At 35.6% G+C, this 10,523-nt stretch overlaps 1 protein-coding gene across 1 annotated transcript; it reads right to left on the reverse strand.

Moving 5' to 3' along the window:
• Window positions 1–2,215: 2,215 nt before the first annotated feature.
• LOC124227012 (olfactory receptor 2J3-like) lies at window positions 2,216–3,148 on the reverse strand. The gene has a single exon (XM_046640913.1). It carries the CDS (start codon window positions 3,146–3,148, stop codon window positions 2,216–2,218), a length of 933 nt encoding a protein of 310 aa, XP_046496869.1.
• Between the last annotated feature and the right edge of the window lie 7,375 nt (window positions 3,149–10,523).

Raw genomic sequence — 10,523 nt, forward strand, 5'->3', positions numbered from 1 at the left:
TTTGGGGGGAAAATGTTATATAAAAAAAGACTGGCCTGCAGAGAAGCTCTGCGGCTCATGACGATGGCTTTTTTTCTCTCCAGGAAGGATTTTTGCCCCTTCTGCCTCAGTGAGGACTGCCCCTTATCGGTGGGGGAGGGGGGTTCTTTTATCCAGTTTTCAGTTCTATCTCAGGGATAATTGTTCCAAGAATAGGTGTAACCTGTTTATGTTCATGGGAGGAGGTGAGTTCAGAGTCCATCAATGCTGCCATCTTGATCCACATGTTTTCTTCACTGCAGGTTCCTCTTTACAAAGTGAGAAAAACTCATACCTATCATCCTCCCTGTGATCAAATTGCATATGGTTGATACAAGACTTTTGAAAACTACAAAACAATAAAAACAATAACATTTGTGTCAATCTTTAGAGGAACTTTTGTTAACTGATCTTTGTTCTAGATTACAAACTAAATAGAATATCATGCTAAAGTGGCTGGAATTAACATCATATATGCTATAATTACAGCATTCCAAAAAAATTCTACATACACAAAAGGGTATTTATATGTCTTTCAAGAAGAAAAAAGAATGGGAAATGAAAAAAAAAATGTTTAAAAGTTAGACAGTGAGAGACAGGGGTAATATATGAGGTGTCCCAAACAAGAAGATTTTCATAGTGTAGGATAGTTCAGAGAACTAAGCAATGTATTTTAAGTTTTTATAAGTTTCTTTTTGCTCTATGATGGTTCACTACTTGTGGTCCCAATTATTTACTAAAAGTTCTTTTATATACACTATTCTTGGTTCTTCATTTCTTGGACAGTAGGTTAAGGACAAGTGAATACACTCCATACTATTGTTTATGTTTAGTTGCAGATAAAGGGAGAATCATAGACACACAAAGGAGAAGACAAAGTCAGCAGAATCGGTGTAATTACAAGCCACACAGGAAACTGAGGGGAAGTTTTGGGATGTGTTTTCCATTTTAACAATTTAAGAATTTGGGTTTGAATCAACCATAACCAACATTTAAAGGCCTCCAGAACTACAACTGACATTTGGGTTACCAAACAAAACTCAAGTGTTGCCAAGATTTTACTTCATATTGAATTGTCCTTTATCCATTATTCCAGTCTAGCTGAATATGGCTGCCAGTTTAAAGAAGTATATACATACTACACTTATTTCAGATGGAGATGGCTGGCAATAATATGGCTAAGAAAACTATTGCTTTACTGAAAAATACATTTCTTTATTCGGAAAATGTATGTTTTTTTCATAGTGTACTTCCTAACCTCAAATATTCAAATTAAATCAAGTTTAAAAAGGAAAAAACCTAACATTTTCCATACAACTTTTATCACAAAATTGTTCCAATACATTTTCAAGTAATTCTTTCAAAGCTCCAGTGGACTTATCAAATCCTCCTTGTAACCCAGTATTCTGTCTGCCTCAGGTATTCTTTATTGCCCCTAGGTGATGGAGGTGCTCCAAGCACTTAGTTTACCTAACCACATCTAGCTCATAATGTCCATTAGCTTACCAGCTATAGATCACAGCTTCACAAGTTATTTCCACCTCCTATACACTTCTGGCTGCATGGAAAAAAGAGAAATATAAGATGCTGACTTCTGCTGCATTACTTCAGAGGCTTTCATGCTTCCAAACACAAAAATTGTTTTCTTACTTTTGATAATGGGATAAAAGAACGCAAACCAATATTTCTCTCAAAATTAACTGCTAGTCACAAAAGAGTAACAGTGTTAGAGAAAAGATTTAAGGTATTTCATTATGTCTTTAACTGAACCTAAGATAGAAGAAACATTTTATAATGAATTCAACCTTAAAGTCAAGAAATTAAAAGACATATTTTAAATTTTATAAAATTAAGCATACATTTTAATAAGAATTACACCTGATCTTTTATCAACATATACAAAAAAATCCCATGCCTTGTTGTCCATTTAGAAAAGAACACCTTTCTTTTATTAGGTTTTTGCTACCAAAAATTTCAATATTGATGTTTGATCTTGATTTTCCATTAGACAATGATTGGTATTTAGGTAGTCACTTAATTCATCATTATTACCAAGAACTCTGTGACCTTGTGAAAGTACAGGCTCAATAAGTAGTGATGAAGTATGTGAACAGAAGACAGGTTGATGAATGCATGAGTGGATGAACCATTGGTGAAGAGATGTTCCATTATACTGTTAATGCACAAGTATTCGGGCTCACTGCAACATCATTAGTCTCTTTACTGCACCTCTCACATCTTTGTTTCTTAGAGTGTAGATTAAAGGATTGAGGCTAGGGGTGACAACAGTATAAAAGAGGGCAATGAACTTGCCTTGATCTTGAGAATTTCCCGACGGTGGTTGGAGATATATACACATGGCTGGAATGAAAAAGAGGGATACGACCATAAGATGGGAGCCACATGTCCTAAAGACTTTCTGAAGTCCAGTTGTTGACTGCATCCTCAGCACAGCCCGGGTAATGGCACCATAGGAGCTGAGAATGAGGATGAGAGGTATGAGAACAAAAATAGAACTGGTGACCAGGAGGGTCAGCTCATTAGCATGTGTATCAACACATGACAGTAGCAGCAGTGCTGGAACTTCGCACAAGAAATGGTCCACTTGGCGATTTCCACACAGTGGTACCCAGAAGGTAAAGGAAGAATGAAGTGATGAGGTGGTAAATCCACTTACCCAAGAAGCCAAAGCCAAAAGATGGCAGAAACGAGGGTGCATGAGGACAGTGTAATGCAAGGGTCTACATACAGCTACATATCGGTCATAGGACATCACCACTAGTAGCACACACTCTGTGCTTCCCAGTGCAAGGGAAAAGTAAAGTTGAGTCATGCAACCAGCATAAGAGATGGTTTTCTCTGGGCCCCAGAGGTTGACCAGAAACTGGGGGATGATGCTGCTGGTGTAGCAGAGATCCAGAAAAGAGAGGTTTGAGAGGAAGAAGTACATGGGAGTGTGGAGATGGGAGTCCAGGTATGACAAGAGAATGATGAACAGGTTACCTATCAATGTCATCAAGTAGAACATCAAGATAACCACAAAGAGAGCTACTTCAAAATGAGGCCAATTAGAAAAACCCAGCAGAACAAAGTAGCTTTCAGAAGTTGCATTGATTTTTTCCATCGTCATTCACTTCTTGTTACCTGAGGAAAGAATCATATATGCTCAAAGAAAGTTAGGATATGCTCCAAGAATCGTAGGGACACATGAGAAAGAAACAGAAAACTATTTGCAGGGCCTACCACTACTTAACTCTAGTTACAAATGGGGCATTAAGAGAAACTATAATGCTAATGAATTGAAAGAAATGACTCTACAAGCTCATAATAACATATAAAAAATGAATAAATAAATAATCAGTAAAGAGGAAATGTGGTTTTTCTTGGTAGGATGGTAATAAATATAGATGGCATGGTGGAGTTAGAAAAACATCAACAAATGTTCAAAACTAGTGAGTGAAAATATGAGGAGAAACAGGATATTTATATAGTCTAAAAGATCTTCTCACAAATTTCTTGTTAATTACAAAATGAAAAATAGTAAACTTTACAACATAAAAACCTGGCAGACTTTACCATCGCCAAGTAATCAAGGTTAACATCACCAATGTTGAGACAAACTCAACATCCTGTGCCTACTGATATGATGCTCTGAACAAGACATAATGTCACTTCAGTAATATTCCTTCCAAAAATGCACAGCCTGATTCTAATAATGAAGACACATGAGACCAGTCCAAATTGAGACAAGTTGGACAATATAGCTGGCCTGAACTCTTCAAAAATATCAAGTTCAATGATAACATGTAAAGGCTAAGGAATTAATCCACCTTAAAGGAGAACAAAGAGACGATATCTAAATGAGTGATCCTGGACTTGGAAAATAATTGTTATTAACAACATTATTGTGACAATTGGAGAAATATAAATATGGACTATGGATTAAATAATAATATTTTATCCATATTAAATTTTCTGATTTTATTGACTATACAGTTGCTGTGTATCGTAAAATCACTCTACTTAGGAAATAAACACTGAAGTATTTAGGGCCAAAGGGACTTGACATCTCCAAGTTAAGCTGAAATGGTCCAGAAAAAGAAATGATAGAAGGTAGATAGATAGATAGACAGATAGATAGATGGTAGACGAAATCTTTTCAGGCACAAAGTAAACTATTACTGAATCTGTTTAAAGGGTGATTGGTACTTCTTTGTACCACTTTTGCAAACATTTGTAAATTTTAAGTTTCACTGGAATAAAAAGTGACAAAAAGTACACATAAAATTATTTTCACTTTTATATTTCAAAATATTGTATTATATTTGATTATATAGCATAGTATAATATATATAATTAAATATATTATATTTCAAAGAGATATTTGTCCTGTTACAGAAAAATAACTTCTTAACTATCAAGTTCTCCTCATTCATCTCAGAGTGACATCTAGGTAAATAGTAACTTGAAAAATTCCTAACATAGCTACAAAATAAAATTTCTAGGGAATAAATCGTCTTATGTTAACATATAGCTTTAGTTTTCTTTTCAAAGTATTTCTATTTGTTTGATTATAGAAGACAGAATAATTGCAATCTCAATAATCTTACATACAGATGAAAATACATGATAAACAATATCAAATTAATTAGTGATTTCAAAATGTTTATATACAGTGAAAAATATCAAGCTTCAATTAAATATTCTTAGAGAAAGAATATTATCTTAATACTTGTTTACTTGCACTCACAGCTTATTTCTAAACTTAAAACAAAGATACAGATAGAGATACAAAAAAAGAGACACATAGACACCTACATATCAACTTACGGATATTCATGCTATGAACAAAACTGAAAACTTTAGTTCAGATGAACATATTTGTGAAATAGACTGGGGAGAACAGGGATAGAATACTTTCTAAAGAACATGTGAATATAAGTGAATTTTAAAAGAGAAATTTTTCGGAAGAGGAAAATACACAATTCATTGAGAAAGCAATGAAGAAAGTAAGAATGTAAGGATGGAGGAAAATGGAGAGTAAACTAACTGATGCTTAAAGTTGAAAGTGTGTATATGCATATCGCAGGGCAGAGAAGCCTGAACCACGGGGCCAGAAGAAAGTTTCTAAATTATTTCTTTTTCTCCAGGACAATAACTGAGATAGTATTTAAATTATGAGCATAATTTATAATTTCTATGTATATTTTCATTCTCCAACTTAGAGAAGAATTCTGAATATTTATTGAAGCCATTAAAGGCTGTTTATCATTTAATATATTGTGCCTAGTGAATCTTATGTGTTTTTGTTAAAAATTAAGTACATTTTGTAAATAGTTATTACTCTTGAGTGATTCTTTTTCTGCTGTAGGTTTTCGATCTTTCTTAGAAAAGATTAATAGTACCTTTTGCTATATAGCTATTGTGACAAGGCATAGTAACCCGTCATTTAAATATCCCTTCTTGGGGCCGGCCCCATGTCCAAGTGGTTAAGTTCGCGCGCTCCGCTGCGTGGCCCAGGGTTTTGCCTGTTTGGCTCCTGGGCACAGACAGGGTACCACTCATCAGGCCATGCTGAGGAGGCATCCCACATGCCACAACTAGAAGGACCCACAACTAAAAGTATACAACTATCCACTGGGGGGATTTGGGAAGAAAAAGAAAAAAAAAAAAAACGATTGGCAAGTTGTTAGCTCAGGTACCAATCTTTAAAAAATAAATAAATAAAATAAAATAAATATCCCTTCTTCTCTCTGTGAATGCTTTGCCTCGGTTCAACTTTGCACGTCACTTCTACCTCCCTCCTTTTGCAGCCAATTCTTTCTCTCACACTTCTTAATAAGCTTTGGTAAAAAAAAAGGAAGAAATCACAGCACAGCCACCTGTGGTTACTTCTTTTAGAGTTGCTTAATTGTTCAGGTTCTCTAGGTGGAAGTCTGGAAAAAGATGTTAGAAGTAGCTATTTGGTTGAGTTTCAGCAAGAAAGTTGGAAACAATTTTGCCCCTAGGCTTAAAGACTGATTCAATCCTTATAACTCTTAATAATTAACTAGTTGTTACACTAACCCAGCCTATTTGTGCAGTTCAGAAACCATTCAGGACAATCAGACAGTACATTGGTTGAAAAGAAAATTTTTTGTAACTAAATAGAAGTTTAATATTAAAAAATTATTAAACTGTGGAAGGAGAGTTACTATAAAGATATAAAGAGAACTCTACAGAGTATCTTGGACCAAGGGACAGTATCCAAGAAAGCACAAACTTGAAGGGAGTTTTTCTGCCCAAGCTGAGGTTCAGACCTCATCAAAGAAGGTGGGGTTGCAGCCTACCGGATGGTGAAAAAGTTTGCTGTGGCTGATTTAAAAAATAATAGTGGTCAATAGTAAATCAAGAAGATTATTTCACTTAGAGATCACAGCCGGTAGAGGCATAATGAAAAAATCCTGAGGCTTTTTTTTGTATTTCCCTAGAAGGGGAGATAATACCTCATGAGAAATGTGAATCCAGATGTTGTCGTTGCTTCTTCTGATGCAGATACGATTTTCTTCTTCCTTATGGTTACCTCGATAACTTAGTTCATTAACTAAAACAAAGTGGCAGCTGTGAGATATCTTCATCTGTTGCATGACTCATCCTTCAGCTTTCTAATAGAAGTTAGAAAGGCATATGACATAAGGGACAAGAAAAATACTAGATGTAAGCAGAGAAAAAGTAGGAACTTTATGGCTGCATTGTTTTCTGAAAGAGAAGGAAATAAAGCCCTTGTTAAAGTTTGCTTGTATGGGCTATGGAATGAAATATCTCCTCTTGTTTTTTGAAATAAGGCATTATGGAGGAAAAAGTGGTCAACATGTCTCTTTCCCTTATTCTCATATCACTGGCCAAATTGTTTTTTTCTTATGTTTGTCCTTTTATACTCTTACCTACTGCTTACTAGAACTGAGACGAATCCTTTCACTTACGTCTTTCTCCTGTCTGTCCACATTCCCTGTGGTGTTTGTCTTCCTGATCTGTACTCTCACTATGTGTGTAATGACCTGATTTCTGGTTGTCTTCTTGAAATCACCAACATCGAAGACTGCCGACACCACATATTCTAATCTACTATATCAAATTAGGAAAGCAGGGCCTGAAAATTACTATGATCATCATTATTACAGAAGAGAGAGTCCCACATCTGCCAAAATTATATAGTTTTGACTGGAAGGAGGAACTCATTAGACCATTCAATGTACCAGGGGAGAGACTCCATTTCCTACAGCAAATGGAGACTTTATGGAAACAAAAGATTAATGTGACTTACTTCCCTTGAGTGGGGCCATAGGGAAAGTAAATCCCAAAGTGGCAATTATTGCCCTTCAAGGAGATGTCCTAGTCAGAACAGTTTCTGAAAAATACCTTCAACATGATACCACACTATTGTACTGGGATAACAATGAATCTATCAACCAACCATCACTGATAAAAACGTGTTAAGCTGTCTTGACAGGGGAGGGAATGGGTTGTCATGAATTACCCCAATTCCTCATCATGATAATGGCCAAATTTCAGGGGTAACTTGTCAGAGGTAGTCTAATTTTGGGCAGATGGGAAGCAAGAAACATTTTTCAAAGTAGAATACATAAAAATTAAGCTGAATATTGTGCGTTATTAATTTGAGTTGTGTCTGCCTGACATGTCTAAAATTCAAGGTCAAGTTTAGTCATGCAAAAAGATTTAAAATAATCTTTGAAGACCATTCAAACAATTACTTAGAAGGTAACTACCAAAACTCAGGAAATTTAATGAAACACTTTAATATTTCCAAAACATTTTCATGAATAATTTTCTTTAGCATCTTCTCAAGAGCTTTGCCAGAATGTATAAACTAATGAAATTAGCGATGATTGCTGATGATTGCTTTTGATCCACTGTAGCACAAGGCCACCCAAACACTCCTGCAACAAGCCAGTCCATAGACACAACCAGACTCCCCATCCCGAATCTCTGGAAAAGCTCACAGGTGAAGAGTTTTTCCTACCAAAGCCAGTCTGTAAAGACTGGAAGAGCTGCCCACATCCTTAAATGAGCAGACACCAATGCAAGACCATAAATATCGTGAATAATCAAGGAAAAATGACACCACCAAAGGGAACTAGTAAAATTTCAAAACATACTCTAAAGAAATGTATATCTTTGAACTGTTTGACAAGAATTCAAATATCCTTTTAAAGAAATTCAGGGGCTGGCCCAGTGGTGCAGCAGTTAAGTGTGCACGTTCCGCTTCTCGGCGACCCAGGGTTCGCCGGTTTGGATCCTGGGTGTGGAGGTGGTATCACTTGGCAAAAGCCATGCTGTGGCAGACATCCCACATATAAAGCAGAGGAAGGTGGGCACAGATGTTAGCTCAGGGCTAGTCTTCCTCAGCAAAAAAAGGAGCATTGGCAGTAGTCAGCTCAGGGCTAATCTTCTTCAAAAAAAATAAAATAAAATAAAGAAATTCAGTGACCTATAAGAAAATACAGGAACACAACAAGATAAAATTAAGAAAATATTGATGAAAAAGATAAAGTTGAACAAAGAAATAGGAGCCATAGAGAAATAATTGGAAATTCTAGAGAAGAGCAATGACTGCCCTGAGGAATTCAATAGAGAGCTTCAACTGCAGGCTCAACTAAGCAGGCTAAAACATTAATGAAGTAGAAGACATGTTATTTAAGGTCATACAGTCAGAGGAGCAGAAATGGAAAAGAATGAAAAAGAGAGAAGAACGCCTATGTGTATAATGGAATACCATTTAAAGAAACTATAAACACATGATTGAAGTCCCAGAAAGAGATACCAGGGAAAAAGGAGTAGAAAGCTGATTTAACAATTGTAAATATATGTATGAACTCAATATCGGATCATTTAAATATATTAGGCAAATACTAACAGATCCAAAGGGAGAAATAAACACCAATACCATAACAGTTTGCTGTTAGCGCCATTGAGTCAATTCTGACACCTAGTGACCCTGTATACAGCAGAGCCAAACCCTGCCTGGGCTTTTTGCACCATCCTCTCACCTCTGGCACTATATTAGACAACACTCTGCTGCCATTCATAGGGTTTTCACGGCCAATATTTTGGAAGTTGATGGCCTGGTCCTTCTTCTCAGTGTATCTTAGTCTGGAAGCTCTGCTGAAAACTGTCCACTATGGATGATCCTGCTGTTATTTGAAATAGCAGTGGCATAGCTTTCAGTATCACAGTAACACACAGCCACCACAGTATGACAACAGACAGATGTGTGGTAAGGTTCCATGACCAGGAAATGTGCGTAGGCCACAGTGGTGAGAGGATGAAATCTTAACCTCTAGACCCCCAGGGTTGGCTCACAATAAGAGTAGGGGATTTTAATACCCCACTTTTGACAATGGATCAATCATCCAAACAGAAAATCAACAAGGAAACAATGAAGTATATCTTAGACTAAATGGATCTAACAAACAAACAGAACATTCCAACCCAAAGCAGCAGAATAGACATTCTTCTAAAGCGCACACAGAATATTCTCCAGGATGGATCATACAATAATTCACAATGCAAGCCTTAGTAGATGCAAGAAGGTTGAAATCATACCAGGTATTTTTTGTGACTATAATGGTACAAAACTAGATGGTAATAATATGAAGAAAACTGGAAAACATACAAGCTTGTGGAATCTGAACAACACACTCTTCAACAACCATGGGTCCAAAAAATCAAATGGACACTCAAATACTTGATTCTTGCAATCAGGCAAGAAAGAGAAATAAAAGGCATTCAAATCAGGAAGGCAGAAATTAAACTCTCTCTGTTGGCAGATGATATAATCTTATGTATGGAAAACTATAAAGAATCCACCAAAAAACTATTCAAACTAATAAAGAAATTCAGTAAGATTTCAGGAAAAAATTAAACATGCAGAAATCAGCTATATTTCTATGCATTAACAACAAATTACCTTAAAAAGAAATAAAGAAAACTTTTGTTTGCAATACTATCAAAAAAAATACTTAGGAATAAATTTAATCATGAAGTTGAAAAGTCTGTATACTATTAAAATAATAAATTGAAGAAATAATTTGAAGGAGACAAAAATAAATAAAGATATCACAAAGTCATGGATTTAAATAGTTAATATTGTTAAAATGTCCATGCTACTCAAAACCATCTATAGAATTCAATAAAATCCCTGTCACAATGCCAATGGCATTTTCCACAGAAATAGAAAAACAATCATAAGATTTGTAGGGAGCCACAGGAGACCCCAAATAGTCAAAGAAATCCTGAGAAAAGAACAGAACTGAAGGCATGACAATTTCCGATTTTAAACTTTATTACAAATCTATAGTAATCCAAACAGTATGATATTGATATTAAAATAGACACATAGACCAATGGAAGAGAATTGAGAAGCCAGAAATAAACCCATACATATACTGTCAATTAAAGTTTGACAAGGGAGTCAAGGATACTCCATGGGGAGAGGATAATCTCTT

This window comes from Equus quagga, chromosome 15 (genome assembly GCF_021613505.1).
Source record: "Equus quagga isolate Etosha38 chromosome 15, UCLA_HA_Equagga_1.0, whole genome shotgun sequence".
Classification (NCBI taxonomy): Eukaryota; Metazoa; Chordata; class Mammalia; order Perissodactyla; family Equidae; genus Equus; species Equus quagga.

Coding starts and splice junctions, on each gene's coding strand:
- LOC124227012 (XM_046640913.1), bottom strand. CDS start 3,148: ATGACGATGGAAAAAATCAATGCAACTTCTGAAAGCTACTTTGTTCTG.